The sequence below is a fragment of the Channa argus genome, chromosome 20 (genome assembly GCF_033026475.1).
Source record: "Channa argus isolate prfri chromosome 20, Channa argus male v1.0, whole genome shotgun sequence".
Classification (NCBI taxonomy): domain Eukaryota; kingdom Metazoa; phylum Chordata; class Actinopteri; order Anabantiformes; family Channidae; genus Channa; species Channa argus.
The window spans coordinates 10736801-10762019 of record NC_090216.1 but is presented as its reverse complement, the minus strand read 5'-3'; the positions used below and the strand labels follow the sequence as shown (position 1 = coordinate 10762019).

Below are 25219 nucleotides of genomic sequence, written 5' to 3'. Positions count from 1 at the left end.
AAATAATGTAGATTTTGCAGTGTTTTAATTGGTTTTTATTTGGTATATTTAATAACACATCACTGTTTACATCATATTTACTACAGGTTGATGGTCAAATTATCAGACTACCATTCAGCTCAGCGTCCAACCGCATCCAAATCTACCACAGCAGCATTCACAGTGTCATCCTTCGCACCTCATTTGGTGTAAAAGTGCAGATAGTGTGGCCTCACTTTGTGAGTATCACTGCACCTGGAGTTTACAATGGTTCACTAGGTGGACTATGTGGTGACTATAATGGTCTGCCATATGATGACTTCCGCACACCCAATGGTGTTGTGGTCAACAGCTCTCAGGTCTTTGGGGACAGTTGGCGAGATGGCTCTCTCAGTGCAGACTGCTTGGACAGTGTAAACAATAATTCCACAACTAATTACAACTCCACTGAGTACTGTGGTGTCCTTATTGCTCCAAATGGGCCATTTACTCAATGTTGGGCTACTGTGGACCCATGGCAGCATATGGAAATATGTATAGAGATCATTAAAACCTCAAGAAATCCAGCATCAGCGCTTTGTGAGGCTCTACGCGATTATGTACTGATATGTCAACAGAAGGGCATAGCACTAAGACAGTGGAGGAATGTAACTGGCTGTGGTAAGCATTACTTGTTCTCTTTGAATCAGGTGTGAGTATCATAAAAATATATCGTGACCTATTTGAATGTTTTTTTCTCTAGAGTCGACCTGCCCTCTCAAAAGCCATTATGAACTCTGTGGAACTTCTTGTCCTTCAACCTGCCCTAGCCTCTCTTTCCCTTTCTCCTGTGATACTGTGTGCCAGGAGGGTTGCCAGTGTGATGGGGGTTTTGTCCTCAATGGCAACCAGTGTGTGCCACCAACATCCTGTGGATGCTATCACCAAGGCCGTTATCATCAGGGGGGTGAACGGTTCTGGGATGGTGAGCAGTGTGAGAGCTTGTGTACCTGTAATGGCACAACCGGATCAGTCCACTGTATCCCCAGCTCCTGTGGTCCACAGGAAACCTGCCGTGTAGTTGGGGGTGAGTTTGGCTGCCATCCTAATCCTCATGGCACCTGCTCTGCCTCTGGAGACCCTCACTACATTACATTTGATCGCAAGGCCTATGACTTCCAGGGAACCTGCCGCTATGTTTTGACGACCCCTTGTAACACCACTGATGATCTCCACCAATTTTCAGTGGAAGCCAAGAATGAGCCATTGAGTGGCTTGCGAGTTTCAATCCCAACTGAAGTTTTTGTTAATGTGTGGGGTTATCAAGTGCATATTTCAAGGCAAAGATATGGTGTGGTTCAAGTAAGTTATTAAAGTAATTTCTGACATCTTTATTGAACTGATAGCAATATTTCTTTATCTTAGAGAATAATATAGGAAAAAATATATTAGAAAAACAATATTTCTGCAGGTACTGCACATGTGCGCTTTCTTTCCAATTGCTTTTGCAGGTGAATGGAGTGACTAGAAATTTGCCTATTGTCCTCAATGGACGTCATGTGTCTATTTATGCAAGTGGACATCGTGTATTTGTCAATGCTGATTTTGGCTTGAGCGTCACCTATGATGGATCTAGTACAGTGTTTGTCTCTGTACCTGCAAATTACAGGTACCTGCCATTAATAAAGGCTAAAACCAGGACAAATTATTTACACCACTTAATAACCACCTATTTCGAATGTATCACACTGAATGTATTTAATCCTTGTTTTCAACAGAGGAAGGACATGTGGACTTTGTGGAAACTTTAATGGAAATCCAAATGATGATTTTCGCACTCCTTCTGGAGCGATAGTCACCTCTCTGGATGAATTTGGAACTTCTTGGAAGGTGGCAGGAAACTACACCTGCAGTGATGGGTGTGGTTCTTCTTGCCCACAATGTACCAATGATCAACCTGCTAGAGCTCAGTGTGAGGTGATTCAAGCCGCTGACGGCCCCTTCAGCTTCTGCCATGAGGTGGTTGACCCAGCACCGTATTTCAATGATTGTGTCTTTGATGTATGTGTTTCGGGAAACGAGGCCCAAGATCTTCTGTGCAGGGCTATTCAATCATATGCTAGTGCCTGTCAGTCAGCTAATGTTCGTATCTACCCTTGGAGGCAAAACACAACTTGCAGTGAGTAAACCAATCAATTTATTGTTTATTCAAGGATAAAGGACACATATGATAGGATACATATCTTAAATATAATAAATTAGTGAACCGAATATTCTTCAGCTGCATCCAGTACCTTCTATCTTTTTTCTCATGTCATTAGGACTTGACTGTCCAGTCAACAGCCATTATGAGCTGTGTGGTACCGACTGTGGCCACACCTGTGCTAGCAGCACTGACGCCACCTGTGAGCATGTTTGCTCAGAGGGATGTTTCTGTAATGAAGGTTTCTTCAGGAGTGGGATGAGATGTGTACCTGTGGAAGACTGTGGCTGCCAGTATGATGGCTTCTACTACAATGTAAGTCACAACTCCAAATTTTCTCTGAAAATGTTTCTATCACAGTAGCCACTAAAGCAAATATTGCTGTCTTTGTGGATAGTAAGACAAATGGGGAGTGTCATTTGCATTTGTAAATGTAAAATGTCGTTTTGGGAAAAGTGGTGTGTTGAACCCCAGAATGCCAGGAGACAAGCTGATGAGAGATTTTTTTATGGCAGGCATCACATAATCAATCATCTCTTACGTACTGTGTAATTGTTCCATTTTTTTATTGTACAGGCTGGTGAGTCCTTCTGGACAGAGGGCTGCTCCCAGCAATGTAAATGCCATGCTCCCAATGATCTGCGCTGCTCTGCTGCATCATGCACTCCTACACAACAGTGCACCATCAGAAATGGCCAGCTGGGCTGTTTTGATTCAATGTCTACTTGCACTGTGTGGGGGGACCCACACTACATTACCTTTGATGGAGCGCTGGCTCATTTCCAGGGCACATGCTCTTACATCATCACTGAGAGTGTGAGCCACGGCACCAATGATACCTGGTTTCAGGTAGCAGCCACCAATAATCACCGTGACAACAACCTTGTCTCCTTTGTGTCAGCGGTGGATATATACCTCTCAAATCAAAGAGAAAGTGAACACATCAGGATTGGGCTCAATAAAAGAGTAAAGGTGAATTCTCAATTTCTTGATATCTTTTGATGTAAGTGTACCAGCCCAGACCTTTCTTCCAAAACCTTCTCTGTCTCTCTCAATCTCTCATCCCTTCAGGTAAACGGAAGTGAGGTGTCTCTCCCCACCACTACAGGATCCTTAGCGAAAGTAGTGAGGAATGAAAACTACATTGTTGTTGAAAGCAATGGACTGATAGTCCAGTTTGATGGGACGAGTACTTTACTGGTCAGAGTGGCAGAGAATCATCAAAACAGAGTCACTGGGATGTGTGGTAATTTCAATGGTGATCCTGCTGATGATAAGGCCTTGCCCAATGGCACACTGGTACAAAATGACAATGATTTTGGAAACAGCTGGAAGGTTCCCACAAGCCAGCAGGGGTAACCAGAGCACACACACATTATAAATGTCTTCATTAATGTAGGTAGAAGTAGAAATTGCTAATCGCTAATTGCTAATTACAATTGTAGTTATTTCAAGCCTATGAAATTAGAGTTTCAAGAACCTGACAGACAGACAGACACTGAGATACATTTACACTGTTGTAAATATGCAGTACTGTTTTTTGTGGTACCATATCCTGTTAAAAAATAAAGTAAATAAAAAGAATTGAAAAAATGTAACTCTCAATGTATTTTGCAGATGTGCATCCATTAATGCAGATGGCGTGAGAAACTGTACCTTCAGGGACAAATACTCTGAACTGTGTCGTGTTATCACCAACACGAGTGGCCCGTTCAGCGTATGTCACCCGCACTCTGACCCTCAGCCATTTTACAATGCCTGCATCTACGATCTCTGCCTCTATGCTCCAGCCAACAGCATTCTATGTTCTGCTGTCTCAGCCTATGAGAAAACCTGCTCTGTTTTGGGGTTGAATATCCTCAGCTGGCAGTCTGGTTTGCAATGTGGTACGTGTGTATTTGGCTATTGATGTGAAGTATTATTATTTCCTAAGGAATTAATAAGACTGGTAAATCCTAGATGCTAGTTTATCGCTTTGTTAATTATTTACTTTTATTTCTACAGCTCACACAGACCCCTGTGAACAGGAAAACTGCACAGAGTATGAATGGTGTGGTGAGAAAGGCGGTATATATGGCTGCTTCTGTGATGAACACTCTCGACAAAACAGTGACAGATATGGTGTGGACTGCTCTTGTTGAAATATTGCCAAATATTGTCATTACCAGATAACAATTTTACCAATATCTGTTAGTGAGCAAAAAGTATACATTGCCTGGGTGTGGTATGTTTGTATTATACAAGCCAACTATGAAAAATCTGCAAAAACAAAACGAAAATGAATACGCATCTATGATATGTTAAAGCATATTCAATGATTATTTTGGGTCTCAGGTCATACCAAAGTTTTTATTTGTGTATATTTTCTTTCTAGACTCATCTATCAATTGTGTCAGCAGTTCAGGAACAATATCTCTGTCTCGCTGCCAGCTGTTTGAGGCTGGATTCCACCCTAATGTCCTACATCTCCAAAATAACTCCTGTAAAGGGACTCTTCAGGAAGGACGACTGGTTTTCCACTTCAATAATGATGACCAGCTGTGCGGAACAGTTCTTAAGGTAAGACTAAATCAAATGTAGGTGTACAGTCATATGAAAAAGTACTGTTTGCAATTTCCTGGGTTTTTTTTTTTTTTGCATATGGTGGTCTTGAAACATCATCTGATCTTCACCCAAGCCATAAATATCAACAAACACATAATTTCTGAGCGGATAAAACACAGTCATGATCTTTTAGGTCTTCACTGAACACCAATTAAACATACAGTACAATACAAAGTGATGTTAGAAACAATAATGACAATGCTGTTTAAAAACTAGTTGAACTACCTTTGGCAGCAATATCCTCAGTAAGTGCTTCCTGTAGCCGTGGATTAGGCCTATATAATGTTTAGGAGGAATTAAGGACCATTTGTCCTTACAGAACTGCTTCAGCCCAGCCATATTCTCCTCTCTATCCATTATGTATAAAATTTACTTTGATGTCTTGGGTGATTGTCCTGCTGCATCACCAAGCTTCTTCGGAGCTTCAGCTTGGAGATGGCCACACTGCCATTATCCTGTAGGATACCTTCATAAAATCAGGATTTCATTGAACTGGGATGTTAACGAATTCAAATGAATCCTTTTTTATCTCTTTTAGGATGAATGTCAAGTCTTTGATTTTAGTCTGTAACCCTTTTCAGCTACATCCAAATCAAGGTCCTCTGAGAATTTATGCTTGTGAATAACACTTTTTGAGTGCTTTTATATATGAAGGTAGTTCTAAACCAAACGTCTATTCTCATTTCACTGACTGGAATTAAAGTTTGCAAACACCTCATTCTGGTTGATAATTAGTGACATCGGAGTAGTGTTGCTGTTACCTTTTCCACCATCACTTTGTTTAAATGAACGTGTTTAATAAAGGCATTAAATTGCAAATAAAAACAGGACATTGCAAACAGTTCCATTACTTTTTGCAACTGTACATACTATATTAATAATATTCTTATGTTCTAAATTATAGAGTAATGGGACCCACTTGAGATATGAGAATGCCATTGTAGGTGATGAGGGCTTAAACATTCAGCTTGTTTTCTCCTGTGAATATCCTCTGACTCAAGAACTGTCTATGGATCTAGGGATCAACCCTATAGAGAGGTAACAATCATAGTACTTTCTCCCCTCTCTGTCAGAGAGTATATAATGAAAGCTTCCAATGATATCACACATAATTACTGACATGTTATACAATGCAAAACCAGTGGTTACATTTCCAAACCAGAAGAGGGAGTCTAACAGTAGTGTTTAACCTCAGAACGCTTTTAATTTTTTATTTGCTTTGCAATGTTGGCCACATTTATACTAATCATATGGCAATAGTTTAATATATTTAAGAACTATTGGGTCTACACTGAAAGCATTTCAGCTCCATTTTTCAGTCAATGTTTTTTTCATGCTTCAAATCTACTTTATGTTTTTGCATCTATGAATGTATGAGCTTTACAGAAATCAAGGAAAACATTGATGAAATAACAGTCTTGTATGTTTCGGTGTAAAAGTGTTTCACATTGTGAACTGTCTTAATTTAAACTTATTCAGCAAAAAACTATTTGTTTAGAGCTCAACAGGACAGTTTTGTTTGTTTCAGTTGTAGTTAGGCTTTATAAAAATGAGGAGAGTTTACTCGGTGTAATAATCTCTACTTTAATTAAGCCAGTCCACTGTTGTCTACAGCCTTTTGTCCTGCGAATGTACACTTGTAAAGAGCTGATTAGAAACCCAGTAACACATGGTGAATGGAAGTCTTTATTTTTTAGGAGAAATCTACCTGGCTGTTCCCGTTTATATGATAGAAAATCTTCTTACCAAGAAGCAGACTGTTACTCAAGTGCATGTAAAACACACTAGGAGTGTTTTGTTTTAAATATTTGAATACTAAGCCCACCTCACACCCATCTCCCTTGACACTTTGTATTTCCACAGAAGTTGAAGTAATGCAGCATAGCCATTGTGCCAAACCGCTTCACTGTGTAGCAATAACTGAAAGTTGTTCTTGCCATGTTCTGTTTTTCACTGTTTCTGTTGGCTCCTCTGTGTGTGCTTTGTAAACAATGTGATGTAAATGCATGAGTGAACACTAGCTCACTATAGACATGAATGGGAGTCTAACATCATGCTTGTTCCACATAGTACACTTTTAGTTCTAGACGCAATATAACTCTTGAGCTTGGAAGTCACTAAACGACCTGTGAGGTGAATTTTCTGTTGTTTTCACATTGTGTCTTATACGTTGTAGCAGTGTGAGGAAGGAGCTTCCATCTGGCCAGGGTCGCTATCATTTGAGAATAATACCGTACAAGGATCCTGGCTTCCACTTACCCTTGACCAGTGAAAGCAACATACAAATGGAAATGAGCCAGAGGTTGTATGTGGAGGTACGGACAGAAGGAGTCGATGAACAGGAGATTGGCACCATTTTGGACTTTTGTTGGGCCACACCGGTTAACAATGCCAGCTACCCAGTCCACCATTATCTCATTATACAGAAGTAAAGGACCCATAAGCTTCATCCATCTCGTTTTTTTACAACTGACTTCTGTGACTTTACTTCACAGTCTGCATGGTAACATTTTAACTTCGACTATCTACTTTTTCTTGCAGGTGTCCCAATCCAGCAGATGGTACAGTAGAGCTAATTCAGAATGGCAATTCCACTGTGGCTCGCTTCTCATTCCAGATTTTCACCTTTACCAATTTTTCATCTATCTACCTGCATTGCCAGGTCCATCTCTGTATTTCAAAATACAACAGGTGTTCAGCTGTAAGTACAAGTTTGGATAATAAGTGTCTGCCAAATGTCTAAATGTACAGGTATCCATTTACTATTCCATGTTCTGTAATCTTAAACTGACCAGTGTGTCAGGTGGATCAGGCCTACTCTTGCATCAGGTAAGTGGAATGCTAGGTCCCCCATCTATTACAACAATAACTTAGGCAGTATAAAGCACACACAGAAAGACACATTACAGCTTTCAGTCTAAAACCATGCACCAGGTGTAGACATGCAGGTGCATGTTTCAGTTTGGAAAGATGGCCAACGTATGAAAGCAGGTGAATATAGAGTTATAAGTTCTTCTGTTATTTGGCAAGAATTTATGACTTGTATCTCTTGTTCTGCTCTTGTACTGACACAGGGAAAAGAATCCTGTACTCCAAAAGCGACAGATTTAATTTGTTGTTCTTATTAGTGTTTTGTTTTGTGCTGCTGCACTTTCATAGGATCACTGTCTGTAAGTCAGTAGGATGCTGTATATCAACTGTACCTGTTGTTTTTTTCCTGCAGGATTGCAACCCAGGTAATCAAAGATTTCAGCGAGACGTATCATACTATGACACTGTAATGCTCTCGCTGGGACCTATGCCTCCCATGCTGGGTAGATACCAGGTATGCGCTGTTTAATGTCTGTGTTAAAAGTTGTAAAATATATGTAAGTACTGTAGACAAAGACTTATTTTTTGCCTCTTCCCTTGCAGACAAAACAATGAATGAACCTCCTTGATGATCATGCTTTTTGTTGTATTGACTGCAACCACTCTGACCTGCGGAGATCAAATATGATCAATCATAACATACAGTAAACGGATGAATGTAGTCTTCACTGAAATATTTTAAGCATAGTACAGTAGCTGAAAGCTACAGTATAAAAATTTTCAAATATTTTACCCTCCACCTTGAGAGGTTGTGTCAATGGAGGGGTGATTTCAGTGATTAATGTTTTGTATTTAGAAATGTTAAATTGAACCTGTAACTAGATATTATTGATATGTATGGAAGTGTATCATAATCACAATTCTAATGGCAAATAATAATTTCATTGACAGTTCCATTTTCATTTTGGAATTTAAAAATGCATTTGGCAATTCAGTTTGCAAAAGGGCAATTCAATCCTCAATTGTGTTTGAATTATTTGGATAAAAATGATAAATAAAAGCTAAATCAATTGCATTTTAAAATGCAATCGCTTTTTGTAGTCTTTATTCAACTGGCAATTCAATTTTCAGTTGGCAATTCAATATGCAGTTTACTCATGCAGTTTCCAAAATGCATTATTCAACTGACAATTAAATATTAAAAGTTGCAATTCAATCTTCAAATAAGTTTGAATTATTTTGAATAAACAAACTGAATAAAAGCTAAATCAACTGCAAGCCATTTTGACATGGCTGTCTGCTGTTTTTATTCAAATGTCCCCTCCCATTATTATTTTCATATACTTGTCACCACGTCTGTTGCACTGCTGCATACTGTCAATGCAGAACCCCAGCTGCACCTGGTATGACCTGCACCTACTCTGCCTCTAATTGGCTAATCCTAACTGTAAATTCAACCACCCTAATCAATGAAAGCAATGAGAACCAGCCAATCAGACGACGATCACAAATCTACACAGCCAAGGAACCGAATGTCAGCCCGCTGGTCAATGCTACTGTGCAACACCGACTTTAAGCCAGACACAGACATCAAGCATGGGTTCACAACATTCAACCAAATGATGAGCTGCTCCACAGTCCGAGATGTGACTGTGGTGCTGCAGTAAACATCAAAGCGTCTACAGACATGACTTTGGTAACTTTGTTTACAACATTGTCGGCTTATAATAAAACAGTAAATTCATTTTATTATCATTTCAGCTGCCAAACATGATGAAAACTTCTACTGTCACAGCCTCTACAAACAGGAGGACTGTTTTGTGTGTAATGTTAGTGCTAATTATAATAGCTTTAATTACCATTAATTACTCAAAAGTTGTCATAGCACAGTAAAATTGTTCTGCTACGTATTGACAGCTACACTCAGCTGATAGCTAGTAAGGTAGCAGTTAGACCAAGCTAAAACTCATGGGACCAAAGAATGTGGTTATACTGACTGGTGAAGGTAGACAGCTAAACCTCATAAAGGAGACTTATTGCAGGGTGGTTTGGACTCCTTTAGCTTTAGCTAGGTAAACATGCACACTACCAGCTGATTGAAGTTCTTATATACCTGAATGCACATACATTTCTTGGGCACCCAATGGTGGAGTGTGTGATGCTGTAATAGAACTTATACTAATATTAATAATAAGCCTCTGTAATTTCAGATTTCACACACCTGCTGGGACTTGCAGGAGGACTTCTCAAGCAGATTGGTAGCAAACAATCTTCTTGAGATGCTTTCACCACCTGCAGTTGAATTTGCACAATACTATGACCACAGCAGAAGGAAAGGAGAAGGAATCTGTAGCTTTACTCTGATACTTTAGAAAACAAATCATGTAATTGTCTTTTTACAATAAAACAATAAACCTTTCAAACACGTATTGTTTTTATTTATTTACCACTTACAGTTTACCACTTTCAGTAAAATGAGATGAAGAACCTATTATCAATTCATTGATAATGATTTTTGCTTTGTACCTCACTTGTAAGTCCCTTTGAATAAAAGCATTTGCCAAATGAATACGTGTATTTTGTGAAACACTTCATGTATGGACACAATCTATTTACATTTAGAAGAACAGATCTTAAAGCATATCTACTGCAACAGAACAGTTAGTTTCATTAGAGCCTTCATACAGGCAGAGGGTATTACACAATATGCAATTGCTGCAGAAAAGCTGTAAGTTATTAACCCATTACTCTGATTTTTTTTACACGTTACACAAATGCACATTTTAGAGAATTTAGTATGAAGCTGTTGAATTTTACTTAATTACATTAAGGGTTTATACTATTTTTGTCAATTATTTTTATTAATGCTAGCATCACAGTTACCTGTATAATAAAGTACATCTCAAATGAAAACTAAATTGTACCACTGTAATAGATACAAGGGCTCCCTTGCTGCTGGTCCCAAGCTCGGATAAAAACACATGTTGCTGTGGCAAACCCTGAAGGGACGAGCAGCATTTTGCTGACAATATCTTATGTTTTCTTGATCTATCACATGACCCATTTGTTGAATTAAAAAAATAAAATCATGGTTATCAGTTCAGCTGGCAAGTTGTCCTGGTTGTTACTGTTTCTTTGGTAGTTGTATTGAGACGCTAATACAAATAGTTACATCTCGCATTTGTCTGTGTTCTGACTCAGAGATAAATGTTAAACATTATGTGACTGAAATCCTGTTTATTGAGTCCTTTCCTACGCTAAATATTTGCTGCTTAACATGATTTTTAATTTCCTGGAATCTCCAGAGATGCAGAGGCAGTAATAGCAAAATAAGCAATAGAGTCACTATGTTCACATGTTCACAGGAAAAAAGTTAACTTTTTAACGTTTTATGGGGGCAGATATATGGAAGATACAGAGTTTCTTTGAAGCATTCAGGAAATAAGTGTTCTCTTATGGGAACAAGATAAGGCGACAGATAACACTGAGAGTCATAAAATCTTTTGTTTTTCCTACATGACAAAGAATTTTTAGCTGGGAATCAAGGTCAAAGCAAATGTTATTACAGCTGTCATTGTGCGAGAGGTGGCGTTCACCCTGAACAAGTCGCCAGTCTACCTTAGGGCCAAGACAGAGAGACAGACAGAGAGACAAACAGGCAGACAAACATTCACAGTCACATTCACACCTACGGGCAATTTAGAGTCATCACCTAACCTAACATGCATATCTTTGGACTGTGGGAGAAAACCAGAGCACCCAGAGAAAACTCACGCAAGCGCAGGGAAAATATGCAAATTGATTGCAGCTGGTTGATTTGAACTGGGAACCTTCTAGTTGTGAGGTAGCAGCACTAAACACTCCACCACAGTGCTAATTCTTGTTGCAAACCAGGTATTTTATGAATCCATTCCTCTGGAAATTATTATTGCTTATGGACTCAGAGCTTGTGGAGTTAGTTTTGTCCAGGAACTTATCTCCTTTCCTACATCCTGACCCTAGTTTTGGGCTGAGTGACAGATTGTTTAATCACTTTAAACACTTAATTAAACCAAATGGTTTTATTTTACTTCTAGTGTGTTGTGAAGTTATGGGTTTGTAGTATGGTAACGCCATGTAAAGCTTTTAAATCACCTTGCCCATCAGTTCAAAGATTGTTGAACTGACATTAAGCCTACAAGCCATCATCATGCTCACAGTAATCATAGCTTGACAGGCTGGTGACCTTAACACAGTGAAAAGCAAAATATGGATTTATGAACAATACCATCACAGAAGAACATTTTTTATCTCCAGCACTAAAAATATTTCCCATTATCAACATTTTGAGAATGATTTACTGATGTTTAAAGTTAAACAATTTATATGGCAATAAAAGTTACTAGATGACTATTAACCACCATATGCTGGAGTCACTCTGCAATACCGTAAACTGATGTTGAGAAATACATGTAAAATACTTAAACACTGGTAATGTATTAAATGATTTGCCATGATGTGCTGAACGTAGTTCAATATTTTCTGATCTTAAAGCACAGTGAGCAGAAATGTTTTTTAGTTGGTAGGTATTGTCATTTAAACGGTAGTATGATAAATAAAGTATGAATGAAACAATTGAATCAGTAATCCTTTGAGTAGGAAGTCAGTTTCATCATACTGTACCAGCTGTCATTGCTGTATTTAAGGCCTCGTTTGAGCCATGCATCCTCATATGGATGAGAGTGACAGGATACATGAACAGGGGGTTTATTTCAAGGAAGTCAGAACTGAGTGTCAGTGTTTTTATGCCAACAAAACTTGTTTTTAACTTGGTAACTATTTTGGTATAAGGTAATGAAGTTTGTTTAGATTGATGAGCAGATTTCTTTTGGAACCTGACAGAATGGCAAATCAGATCACGTTGTTTGTCCTGTTTTGGGGATTCATACGTAAGTTATTTATTTATGTATTTATGTTTTCAAATTTCTAATTTTTGTTAATTGTAAATCTAACAAATAATTACAAATAAGTTACAAATACGTTTTTGGACCACTTTGGAAAGGAAATGTTAATTTATTTTACTCATCTTATTTATTTATTTATTTATTTATTCAATTTAAATTTTCAGATGGGGTGACTCCGCAGGCTGGTGGTGAGTCCATGTCTACTATCACATTAGTCCGTTCTCAGTTTTGACACTAACAACTGAAGCATGTGTACAAACTAAGAAGCTGTTGTATGTACTCATTTGATGTGGGCTGAATGAACAGAAAAGTAACATATTTCAAGTAACTGATTTACAGATTCACTTTGCCAAAGTTAATGCAGTCTGATATAGTTTTGAATCCTGACAGTTATGCATGTTCAGTTTTGGTCAACTGTTAAAGAAAGTCAGCCTAATATTTATTGTTTATTTAAACAGTTGCATTATACGTGTGTATTTTGTCTCACTCGTTTCTGTGAATAAGGATAGTTACCATATTTTTTACCTATGAATTTAATACACTAACTATGTGAATACAATGTATATTGCTATTATTTTACACAATGCAGCATCCATTTGGATGATAAAGTAAATGAGATAAGAAATGTTTATTGTTTACATTTTATATGTATAATTTCCCTAACATGAGCACCAATCTTTTGAGTAAACTGCAACAACTCTTTTTTCCAAGGACCCCTGTACCCAATATCTGGAACCATAAGCACTGCAACAGATGATGGAAGTTCTCCAGTGATTGCACTGCAGCGCCCTTTTGTCTATTTTGGGAAGACATATAATCAAATTTACGTATGTAAAATGAACTTTACAATCTTTATGTAGACCAACAAATATTTCAAATCAAATTTATTTGATTTATAGTTAAATATGATCTACTTCCAATACAATGTTTAATGTAAAACTACACATTATACTGCAATCGCAGGGCACTCTGTGGCACAGATGATAAGCAGTGCTCTCAGAGTGTGACACTTTCAATGCCTGTATCTGCAACTACTTCTGAGTTGGAAAACAAATATCTACTCATTTATTTTTTTTCAGGTCAACAACAATGGACACTTGACATTTACCAGTCCACTGAGTACATATACACCTGAAAGGTTCCCAATACATGGATCCAGAGACATGATAGCTCCATTCTGGACAGATTTGGACAACAGGCAAAACGGTCGGATCTACTACAACCAATATACCAGTGGCAGTGTTCTCCAGCAAGCTACGCAAGACATTAATACCTACTTTCCAAGCATTAACTTTAATGCCAACTGGGTCTTTGTTGCAACATGGCATGAAGTGGCTTACTTTCCAAATTCAGGAACAGTAAGTCAACTGAATCCAGCATCAGAGAAGCATTAATTAATAGGGCGAAATACCTGATTAAAGACAGAGTTCACGATTTGCAGAATATGTTGTAGAGAAGAGCTTAGAAAAAACTACATGTATAAATACATATTGTATAATATTTTCCAGAAAACAACTGTCCAAGCTGTGTTGATCTCTGGAGGCCACTATTCATTTTTGTTGCTGAACTATGGGATAATAGCAACAACAACACGCAATGTTCAGGTCAGATCCACTACAGTTATGATGTCTAGGTTTAGTTCCAATTTGTAAATATAAACCAAATCTGATAATGTGATTGTGTATGTGAAACAGTTTCATTTCATTTTCATTTCAACTGACTTACTAGAATCACTTGTGTTTGCAGGCTGGCTATGATACAATAAATTCTGTTCACTATTTCTCCATCCCTGGATCTTTCACAAGCTCTGCATCAGGCAGTAACTCAAATTTCCGCCTGAGCAGCAACATCAATGTACCTGGTCGCTGGGCCTTTCGGACCGACAGTGGATCAAGAGGCTGCACGTTTAATGGTAAGATCAGACACAAGCTGTGACATCACTAATGTGCCATCCCAACCCCTTTGTAAACTGCCTGAGCATATGAAGTCTTTATATTTACTTTCTTATCCCTTATATAATATCTGAACAATCTACTATATCATTGAATTTTATTAACTGTGATTTGAGGAACAGATGGTTTGAGGGCTCTCGATAAGAACCTCCATCCATAATTGTTACAGTGTTCTTCAGTAAAATTAACATTTGATAGTTTTTTAGTTGATGTATGGAACAATAATTGAACGGCACAGTATATACAAAGTTTTCACATGTAAAAGTTCTTGTACATACAGTGCATTCGATTTTTGATCATTTAGATTTCACTATACTTATGTGGGGTTTCCAACCCAGCTTCTTATCAATGACACCCTAAAATGTTTGTTTACTCTCTGAGTGTCAACATCTTCTTTTTCTATTGGAAATTTGTTCATTCTTTCACTTAATAATTTTTTTTTGCATGATTTAAGGATAATTTATTAATATCAAACCACTTGATATTTAAAAAATGCTGTTTGCATTTCTCTCTCCAGCACACTATCCATTAATAATATGCACTTACATGGAATATACACTTAAACTATTTTGACAATGCCCCCTGATCATTTATATATACATTAAATCATTTTGGTCCTAAGACAGACCCATTGTGGAACTCCACAAGTTACCTTTTACCAGTATTATTTAGCTTGACATATTGGTATCAGTTATCATCTCTGTAGCCATAATTGTGCAGCACCTTGTATACCATATCTTCCTCATTCCTGAAACGCAAAATTTCTGATCTGTGATATTAAATGTCTTTTTAGGGTAAAAAAAAACTCCAACCATATATTTGTCTGTTGTGTTGAGCAATTATTCTACTGGCTCCATTTATGTGAAAGCATTGGAATGATTAGCTTTAAAAAAACATTTTTATTGTCACTCAGTATTTAGTTTTTCCCCATAGATTTATAAAACACAGACAGAAATGCTACTAGGCTGTGGTTGGAAAATAGATGTCTAGCACCTGAGTAATGTAAATGGGTGACTTTCACAATCTTCATCTGTTCTGGAAATACACTTGGTTTTAAAGACCGCACAATCAATAATTCTATTGAGTAATGACATATCAGTACACCAGACCCTGTTGAACACTACCCTTTACAATCTTTTACAGCTGATGTGATTTTTAACTCATCAGTAAAATACAAAGTTCACAACAATTCACCTAAAATCTATCACAATATAACTGTCAGGTCATCCTCCCCTCCCTGTAAAGACTAATAATAAAGGTGCAAACAATGAACTCTTTGTAAAGTGACTCAAGGACACTAAAAGAAAAATGACACCAGGACTCAGAAACTCCACCCATACACTTTAATGTACAGTAACTGTCATCAATGACCACGGATTGACCATATGGTGACAATGTTGATCTAAATAATTATTTACTGTATAGTATGTTGTGCACTTACATTACACTAAATTTTACTGTGATGACAGATGTTATCTAAATTGTAAAATATGTAAAATCTTTAATATTCCTTGTTGTGTAGAATGCATCTACTATTATGCGATAATGCTTTTGTCACAAATGATATGGTTAAAGTCTAATGTCAGCACATTTATTTGTATGCATTTTTATAATAATTTTCCTTAATTCTTTTCAAGGTCAGTCTTTGCAACAGGGTGACTCATTCTGGAGCGACAGCACCTGTGCACAGAAGTGCACTTGCACCTCTACAGGCCTGCAGTGTGTCAGCCAACCCTGCTCCTTTTCCCAACTCTGCAAGCCAAGTTCCTTCCAGTTTTCCTGCCAGTCGGTGCAGAGAGGCCTCTGCACAATAAGTGGGGATCCACATTACCGTACGTTTGACAACCGAGCATTTGACTTTCAGGGAACCTGCACTTATGTTCTGTCTGAGCAATGTGATGGTGAGCTGCCGTACTACAGAGTTGAAAGCAAGAACGAGCACCGGGGCAGTACACGTGTTTCCTGGACACGACTAGTCAAAGTTTATGTCTATAATGAAACTATTGAGCTTGTCAAGGGACATCGTGGTAGAGTGAAGGTTTGTAATTCTGACTGGAAAAACACTCAATACTTCTGATACATACTGTATGTCTTTATGAATGACCAAATATGTTCTGCTACACTTTTTACAGGTTAATGGAAAATTTGCAGGCACTCCACTCTACATGTACCCAGGGAATGGTTCCTTACAAGTTTATGAGTCAGGATTTTCTATAATTGTCAGTTCTGACTTTGGCTTGGAGGTATCCTATGACACAGATCATTATGTCAAGATCAGTCTTCCCTACACTTACCAGAATGCAACATGTGGCCTGTGTGGAGACTTCAACAATGACCCCAGAGATGATTTTCGAACACGCCAAGGTGAGGTTGTGACCTCCGATATGGTTTTTGGAAACAGCTGGCAAGCATCAGGAGATGATGAACCTGGTTGCGAGGCACAGTGTGGAGGTCTGGACTGTACTGCCTGCACTGAAGATAAGACAGCTTTATACAGCAATAATGACCATTGTGGCATCCTCCTGAACAGTTCTGGACCATTTGCTTCTTGCCATCAACGACTTCCTCCACAGACCTTTGCAGAGAATTGTGTGTATGATCTCTGTGTAGGAGGAGGGTACCAGCCCATTCTGTGCCAAGCCCTAAATGTGTACGCAAGTCAGTGTCAACAGAATGGGATCCAACTGTCAAGTTGGAGGAGACCAGGCTTCTGTGGTATGTCTGTCCGTTATTTAAGATTATTCCGAATATTAAGTGGAGAAAATGTCCATGATGTTAAAATCAATGTTGTCCTTTTGTCCAGAAATCCCCTGCCCTTCCAACAGCCACTTTGAGTCTCAAGGCACAGGATGTCCATCTACCTGTGTCAATCCCAATTCAACCGTCAACTGTCCTCTCCCTCCCCAGGAGAGCTGCATCTGCAATTCTGGCTACATCCTCAGTGCTGGGGTCTGTGTCCCCCATGCAGAATGTGGCTGCAGCTTTGAGGGTCAATATTACCGTTCCGGAGAAACTGTAATACTAGATGAGGACTGTGGGAGACGTTGCAGCTGCAGTTATGGCGTCATGACATGTCAGTCCTATAGCTGTACCCCACTTGAATCATGCAGTGTAGAGCAGGGAGAAAAAGGATGCAGACCTAACAGCTATGCAACATGTTTAATAAGGGGCTCAGGGTCATATCATACATTTGACGGACTGACATACACGTATCCTGGGGCATGTCGATTGACTCTTACCAAAGTGATGGGATTATCAACACCCCCGCACTTTATGGTTTCAGCAGAAAAATTACCAAAAGGCCAACAGGGTTTTGCCAGGGTGCTAAAGTTTGAAGCAGAGGGAACACATGTGTCAATTGAGATGACAGGTAGCAGCACAGTCCAGGTATGTGTCTACTCTATAATCATTAATAAAACAATGTAGATTTTGCAGTGTTTTAATTGTTTTTTAATTGGTATATGTAATAACACGGTTTACATCTGTTTACGTAATGTTTATTACAGGTTGATGGTCAACTTATCAGACTACCATTCAGCTCAGCGTCCAACCGCATCCAAATCTACCACAGCAGCATTCACAGTGTCATCCTTCGCACCTCATTTGGTGTAAAAGTGCAGATAGTGTGGCCTCACTTTGTGAGTATCACTGCACCTGGAGTTTACAATGGTTCACTAGGTGGACTATGTGGTGACTATAATGGTCTGCCATATGATGACTTCCGCACACCCAATGGTGTTGTGGTCAACAGCTCTCAGGTCTTTGGGGACAGTTGGCGAGATGGCTCTCTCAGTGCAGACTGCTTGGACAGTGTAAACAATAATTCCACAACTAATTACAACTCCACTGAGTACTGTGGTGTCCTTATTGCTCCAAATGGGCCATTTACTCAATGTTGGGCTACTGTGGACCCATGGCAGCATATGGAAATATGTATAGAGATCATTAAAACCTCAAGGGATCCAGCATCAGCGCTTTGTGAGGCTCTACGAGATTATGTACTGATTTGTCAACAGAAGGGCATAGCACTAAGACAGTGGAGGAATGTAACTGGCTGTGGTAAGCATTACTTGTTCTCTTTGAATCAGGTGTGAGTATCATAAAAATATATCGTGACCTATTTGAATGTTTTTTTCTCTAGAGTCGACCTGCCCTCTCAAAAGCCATTATGAACTCTGTGGAACTTCTTGTCCTTCAACCTGCCCTAGCCTCTCTTTCCCTTTCTCCTGTGATACTGTGTGCCAGGAGGGTTGCCAGTGTGATGGGGGTTTTGTCCTCAATGGCAACCAGTGTGTGCCACCAACATCCTGTGGATGCTATCACCAAGGCCGTTATCATCAGGGGGGTGAACGGTTCTGGGATGGTGAGCAGTGTGAGAGCTTGTGTACCTGTAATGGCACAACCGGATCAGTCCACTGTATCCCCAGCTCCTGTGGTCCACAGGAAACCTGCCGTGTAGTTGGGGGTGAGTTTGGCTGCCATCCTAATCCTCATGGCACCTGCTCTGCCTCTGGAGACCCTCACTACATTACATTTGATCGCAAGGCCTATGACTTCCAGGGAACCTGCCGCTATGTTTTGACGACCCCTTGTAACACCACTGATGATCTCCACCAATTTTCAGTGGAAGCCAAGAATGAGCCATTGAGTGGCTTGCGAGTTTCAATCCCAACTGAAGTTTTTGTTAATGTGTGGGGTTATCAAGTGCATATTTCAAGGCAAAGATATGGTGTGGTTCAAGTAAGTTATTCAAGTAATATCTGACATGTTTATTGAACTGATAGCAATATTTCTTTATCTCAGAGAATAATATAGGAAAAAATATATTAGAAAAACAATATTTCTGCAGGTACTGCACATGTGCGCTTTCTTTCCAATTGCTTTTGCAGGTGAATGGAGTGACTAGAAATTTGCCTATTGTCCTCAATGGAAGTCATGTGTCTATTTATGCAAGTGGACGTCGTGTATTTGTCAATGCTGATTTTGGCTTGAGCGTCACCTATGATGGATCTAGTACAGTGTTTGTCTCTGTACCTGCAAATTACAGGTACCTACCATTAATAAAGGCTAAAACCAGGACAAATTATTTACACCACTTAATAACCACCTATTTCGAATGTATCACACTGAATGTATTTAATCCTTGTTTTCAACAGAGGAAGGACATGTGGACTTTGTGGAAACTTTAATGGAAATCCAAATGATGATTTTCGCACTCCTTCTGGAGCGATAGTCACCTCTCTTGATGAATTTGGAACTTCTTGGAAGGTGGCAGGAAACTACACCTGCAGTGATGGGTGTGGTTCTTCTTGCCCACAATGTACCAATGATCAACCTGCTAGAGCTCAGTGTGAGGTGATTCAAGCCGCTGATGGCCCCTTCAGCTTCTGCCATGAGGTGGTTGACCCAGCACCGTATTTCAATGATTGTGTCTTTGATGTATGTGTTTCGGGAAACGAGGCCCAAGATCTTCTGTGCAGGGCTATTCAATCATATGCTAGTGCCTGTCAGTCAGCTAATGTTCGTATCTACCCTTGGAGGCAAAACACAACTTGCAGTGAGTAAACCAATCAATTTATTGTTTATTCAAGGATAAAGGACACATATGATAGGATACATATCTTAAATATAATAAATTAGTGAACCGAATATTCTTCAGCTGCATCCAATACCTTCTATCTTTTTTCTCATGTCATTAGGACTTGACTGTCCAGTCAACAGCCATTATGAGCTGTGTGGTACCGACTGTGGCCACACCTGTGCTAGCAGCACTGACGCCACCTGTGAGCATGTTTGCTCAGAGGGATGTTTCTGTAATGAAGGTTTCTTCAGGAGTGGGATGAGATGTGTACCTGTGGAAGACTGTGGCTGCCAGTATGATGGCTTCTACTACAATGTAAGTCACAACTCCAAATTTTCTCTGACAATGTTTCTATCACAGTAGCCACTAAAGCAAATGTTCCTCTCTTTGTGTGAATAGGGAGTGTCATTTGCATTTGTAAATGTAAAATGTCGTTTTGGGAAAAGTGGTGTGTTGAACCCCAGAATGCCAGGAGACAAGCTGACGAGAGATTTTTTTATGGCAGGCATCACATAATCAATCATCTCTTACGTACTGTGTAATTGTTCCACTTTTTTATTGTACAGGCTGGTGAGTCCTTCTGGACAGAGGGCTGCTCCCAGCAATGTAAATGCCATGCTCCCAATGATCTGCGCTGCTCTGCTGCATCATGCACTCCTACACAACAGTGCACCATCAGAAATGGCCAGCTGGGCTGTTTTGATTCAATGTCTACTTGCACTGTGTGGGGGGACCCACACTACATTACCTTTGATGGAGCGCTGGCTCATTTCCAGGGCACATGCTCTTACATCATCACTGAGAGTGTGAGCCACGGCACCAATGATACCTGGTTTCAGGTAGCAGCCACCAATAATCACCGTGGCAACAACCTTGTCTCCTTTGTGTCAGCAGTGGAAATATACCTCTCAAATGAACCAGAGAGTGTGTATGTCCATATTGGGCCCAATAAAAGAGTAAAGGTAAACCCTACACTTCACTGCATAACTTTTTAATTGTGTCCACTGTCGAGAGAACTAAAACTTGCTTTTACTTTCTTTACTTCCTCTCTTAAACCTCTTATTATTCTAGATAAATGGAAGTGAGGTGTCTCTTCCAACCACTGCAGGATCCTTAGCTCAGGTAGTAAGACGGGGAAGCAACATAGTGGTAGATGCTGTGGACCTGATAGTCCAGTTTGACGGCCAAAGCACCTTACTAGTTAGAATTGGGCAAAACCATGAAAACAGAGTCACTGGGATGTGCGGCAACTTTAACAATGATCCTGCAGATGATAAAGTCTTGCCAAATGGCACTTTGGCACAAAATGACAATGATTTTGGCCACAGTTGGAAGTCACCCACCAGCCAACCAGGGTAAGTAGTTAGAAAAAGCATTGCAGGATAATTTTATGGCATACAATAGCACACAATGATGGCAGCACATGTCTTTTTAGATGTGGATCCACAGATGATGAAGGTGTTGATGGATTAGATGACTGTCCCTTCAGACTAGAATACTCTGAGCTCTGTAGCGTCATCACCAACACTAGTGGACCATTTGGTGCTTGTCATCTGCACTTTGACCCCGAACCATTTTTCATTGCTTGTATGTTTGATCTGTGTCTGTACACTCCAGCCAATGGCATGTTGTGTTCAGCTGTATCAGCTTATGAGGAAACTTGCTTAGCTTTGGGGTTAAACATCCCTGAGTGGCGGCCAGCTTTGCACTGTGGTAAGTTTGCACTTGGGTTGTTACTCACAATATGGATATTTCTATTTGATGTTGTCTGTTTTATTTTCCTCACTATTTCCGTAGCTGAGACAGACCCCTGTGAACAGCTGGACTGCACAGAATATGAGTGGTGTGGTGAAAAGGACGGCATTTATGGATGCTTCTGTGATGAGCACCATCATAGGCCCAACAATGAAAGCTACGGTGCGGGCAACTCTTACACTGTTTTTTTTGTGTTGGTATCTAAACAACTTTGTTAGCTTTAACTTAACCATATCATGAGCATTTTCTTTTAGAGAATAACCTCACACATTCTCCTATCTGCGTAGTGAGTCACTTTCTATACCCATGTTTGCCCTCAAAACTTCAAAGATCTTATGTTAAGTGCATAATATTTTTCTATTTCACAGACTCATCCATCACCTGTGTCAGTAGTTCAGGCACCATGTCTCTGTCACGCTGCCAACTGTTTGAAGCTGGATTCCATGCCAGTGCCCTACACCTCCGCGAACACTCCTGCAATGGGACTCTCCAGGATGGACAACTGGTGTTCCATTTTAACAACGAAGACAAGCAGTGTGGGACGGTTCTCAGGGTACATTTTATAGAGAAAGGAAAAACAAAGTTTGGTGTACATCTCTCCAAGACATAGATTCAAACCAAAATGCATCAATTATATATGTGAATTCTTACATTTTCTTATTCTCAAAGAGCAACGGGACCCACTTTATCTATGAGAATGCCATCCAAGGTGACGTAGACCCTCATGAGGGCCTCATTAGCCGCGAGAAGAGCATCCACCTGGAATTCTCCTGTGAATACCCTCTGGCCCAGGCCCTGTCTATGGATGTGGGCATCAACCCTTTAGAGAGGTCATAGTCATGAATAATTGAATACAGTGAATACTTTCTATAGACACTGTACACTATTTCTGCTATGGGATTGTATGTATATTCATTTAATTGTTTTGTAAATCTTTATACTTCTGAAATCTGCTGACAACCTAGAAGAGTTTTTTCTCTTCTTTAATCAAATTGTGCAATATTTTTCCATAGCATTGTGAGGAAGAAGCTTCCATCTGGCGAGGGTCGCTATCATTTGAGAATGATCCCCTATGAGGACCCTGCCTTTCACTCCCCCCTGACCCGAAACAGAAACCTAGAAATGGAAATAGACCAGAGGTTGTACATTGAGATGCAGACAGAGGGAGTCGATGAAAGGCAGATTTCGACCATTCTGGACTCATGTTGGGCAACACCTTTTAATGATGCCAGCTACCCAGTCCGCTGGGATCTCATCATTGCAGAGTAAAGTAGTGGCTTCAGTCTGAGCTGATTTTCAATTACCTACATATGATGGAGTCCTAAAAGGGCTTCTTTCTTCACTTTAGCCATTTTCTCCATTTCAACCTTCTTTGCCTCATAATCTGCTTTGTAACACTATTAACAGTCACCAACCAACCTTGCATGTCTTCCAGATGTCCTAATCCAGCAGATGGCACAGTAGAGCTGATTCAGAATGGCATCTCCACTGTGGCCAGATTCTCCTTCAGGATGTTCACCTTTACCAACTTTTCAACCATCTACCTGCACTGCCAGGTCCACCTGTGTCTTCTGAGACACAACAACTGCACGGCTGTAAGTGTCACTCAATATGTGGGTAAAATTGTTAGTACAATGTGAAGAATCATCCTGTATATACTGTAACCTTTTTGTACCTGTTGCTAATTTACTCTGGAGTAAAAGCTTCAGCTGAAAATGTGCATGTTTTTTTTCTGCAGCACTGTTACCCAGATTACCACACAAGAGTGGTGAGGGATATATCCCACCATGACACCACAGCCATCTCATTAGGACCACTTGAACTAAAACCAGGTAACTCTCACATATTTACAATCTCTGTACTGCTCAGTTAGTGAATCACATGTATTTTCATTGACGTCAACACAGTGTTTATCTTATTGAAAATACAGCATTTTGTCTTTACTTTACCACCAAAGTTTGATTTGCTGCTCGTTGACTTGCAGAGGAACGCATGATGAAACAGAGCAGTGCTTCAGCCCTGCTGACCTCCATGGAGATCCTGTACATCAGTTTGCTGACTGTCAAAATTCTGACCTAAAGAGTTCAAAAAGACAAATATACACATAAAACACCAAAGCATATGAATCAGTGGTAGCTTAATCACTTTTTCTGTTGTGATCCACTTTAAAAAGAAGACTGAAGTAAATGTTGTAGATTTTACAGAATATGCAGGAGTCCTCCTTTAAATTTCTACTTAATTTTGTTCTGCTCTAACAGCTCCTGTGTAAAATTGTGTTAAAGTTGTGGTAGTTTTTCTTTACAACATTAGAGGGCAGAATAATATCAGATACTGATTACATACTGTTACCGTATATATGTCTACTGATCACGGTTTTGTAATGACATTTATTATCACTAAATTTCATTAGTAATTATCAGTAATGAAGATAAAAATGGCATTTCATATTTTACACAGTTCCGTGTGATATATGAAGGTTATTGTTTATATGTTTAACTATAAGTATATCCTGCATGGACTGTAGATTTTTCAAATAGGTGATTGGTGTGTTTGTCTTTGAATTACTTTTTTTTAACACTATTGAAAATAAAAATAAGACTTTTAAGCTTTGAGTTATATTTTGAAATTACATAGAAGAATTTACTTCACTATGCTTTCACAACATTTTCTCTACAGGATTTGTAAAGATAACAAAAAACCATAACCCAAATCAGTTAGCTGCCAATGATAGAAGAGGTCAGGTTTCTGGTTATTGCCTCCAAACTTTTTTGTTGGAGTGCAGAGACTGGCAGAGCTTGATATCCCTTGTGTCCTTTCATTGCCGGTGAAATTCATCATTGTCAGGCACTAAATCCTTAACAGGATGTGATGCAGTAGACATAACAACACCTAATACACAACCACAAATACTAATTTGTCATTGATGTAACTTTACAGTCAAAACAAATCAAACAGGGGCAACAGGGCATTAATATGTGACTCAATACACAGGACGCCCAGTCTATAAATTATATTCAGGTAACCTTGTCAATCAGTGCTCATTCTGCTTCCGTACCCAAAGACTAACCATGTGTTCATAATGGGTAAAAAAAAAACTCTCTTTATTTTGGAGTAGCAGTGATTCTTGTGTTTCTTGTGTTAAAGCTTAGCTCTTCATTGGGAGGTTAATCCTGTGGCTTATGTGGCATTTGCAGGCTTTCAGTGTCAGTGTGTGAACATGAGTGTGAGAGAGAAACAGAGACTCCCTCACAAGAAGTGCTATATAGTTCACATTGGAACTGATATCTGCAAGCTATTGTTTAACAGACCTCCTTTGTTGAGGGAACACCTCAGAACAAATCTAAAGCAATGCATGGGCTTTCAGGACACAATGTTCTGAGTTTAATGTAGCATAACGAGGCAGTTTGAGTCA

General features: G+C 39.4%; 2 protein-coding genes across 3 annotated transcripts in view; both read left to right on the top strand.

Moving 5' to 3' along the window:
* LOC137106123 (IgGFc-binding protein-like) overlaps positions 1 to 8762 on the top strand; it is a 30278-nt gene extending 21516 nt beyond the window's left edge. Inside the window, 15 exon segments of the mRNA XM_067489151.1 lie at positions 87 to 639; positions 722 to 1320; positions 1470 to 1627; positions 1737 to 2137; positions 2280 to 2476; positions 2738 to 3133; positions 3233 to 3516; positions 3779 to 4047; positions 4166 to 4282; positions 4536 to 4720; positions 5670 to 5803; positions 6942 to 7193; positions 7307 to 7466; positions 7989 to 8090; positions 8180 to 8762. Of these exon segments, the coding sequence (XP_067345252.1) occupies positions 87 to 639; positions 722 to 1320; positions 1470 to 1627; positions 1737 to 2137; positions 2280 to 2476; positions 2738 to 3133; positions 3233 to 3516; positions 3779 to 4047; positions 4166 to 4282; positions 4536 to 4720; positions 5670 to 5803; positions 6942 to 7193; positions 7307 to 7466; positions 7989 to 8090; positions 8180 to 8191 (3819 nt within the window). The 3' untranslated portion in view covers positions 8192 to 8762.
* Positions 8763 to 12162: 3400 nt separating this feature from the next.
* On the top strand, positions 12163 to 24412 carry LOC137106124 (alpha-tectorin-like). Of its 2 annotated transcripts, none has more exons than XM_067489153.1 (24): positions 12163 to 12504; positions 12684 to 12707; positions 13231 to 13346; positions 13599 to 13877; positions 14028 to 14123; positions 14266 to 14431; positions 16109 to 16509; positions 16604 to 17186; positions 17275 to 17858; positions 17978 to 18530; positions 18613 to 19211; positions 19361 to 19518; positions 19628 to 20028; positions 20171 to 20367; positions 20619 to 21014; positions 21124 to 21407; positions 21488 to 21765; positions 21850 to 21969; positions 22176 to 22360; positions 22477 to 22637; positions 22821 to 23072; positions 23243 to 23402; positions 23546 to 23639; positions 23765 to 24412. In XM_067489153.1, the coding sequence occupies exons 1-24, from the start codon at positions 12429 to 12431 to the stop codon at positions 23767 to 23769; spliced, it is 6168 nt and encodes a 2055-aa protein (XP_067345254.1). In that variant the 5' UTR covers positions 12163 to 12428; the 3' UTR covers positions 23770 to 24412. The 2 variants fall into 2 exon arrangements, with proteins under 2 accessions (XP_067345254.1, XP_067345253.1); XM_067489152.1 differs by having other exon boundaries at positions 12165 to 12504; positions 23792 to 24412.
* The last annotated feature ends 807 nt before the right edge of the window (positions 24413 to 25219 follow it).

What these genes read in the sequence shown, in the direction of transcription:
- LOC137106124 (XM_067489152.1), top strand. Translation starts at nt 12,429, where the DNA reads ATGAGCAGATTTCTTTTGGAACCTGACAGAATGGCAAATCAGATCACG. An exon ending in GGCCCAATAAAAGAGTAAAG is followed by an intron (nt 21,015 to 21,123) that starts GTAAACCCTACA and finishes TTATTATTCTAG; the next exon opens with ATAAATGGAAGTGAGGTGTC. An exon ending in GGCATCAACCCTTTAGAGAG is followed by an intron (nt 22,638 to 22,820) that starts GTCATAGTCATG and finishes ATTTTTCCATAG; the next exon opens with CATTGTGAGGAAGAAGCTTC.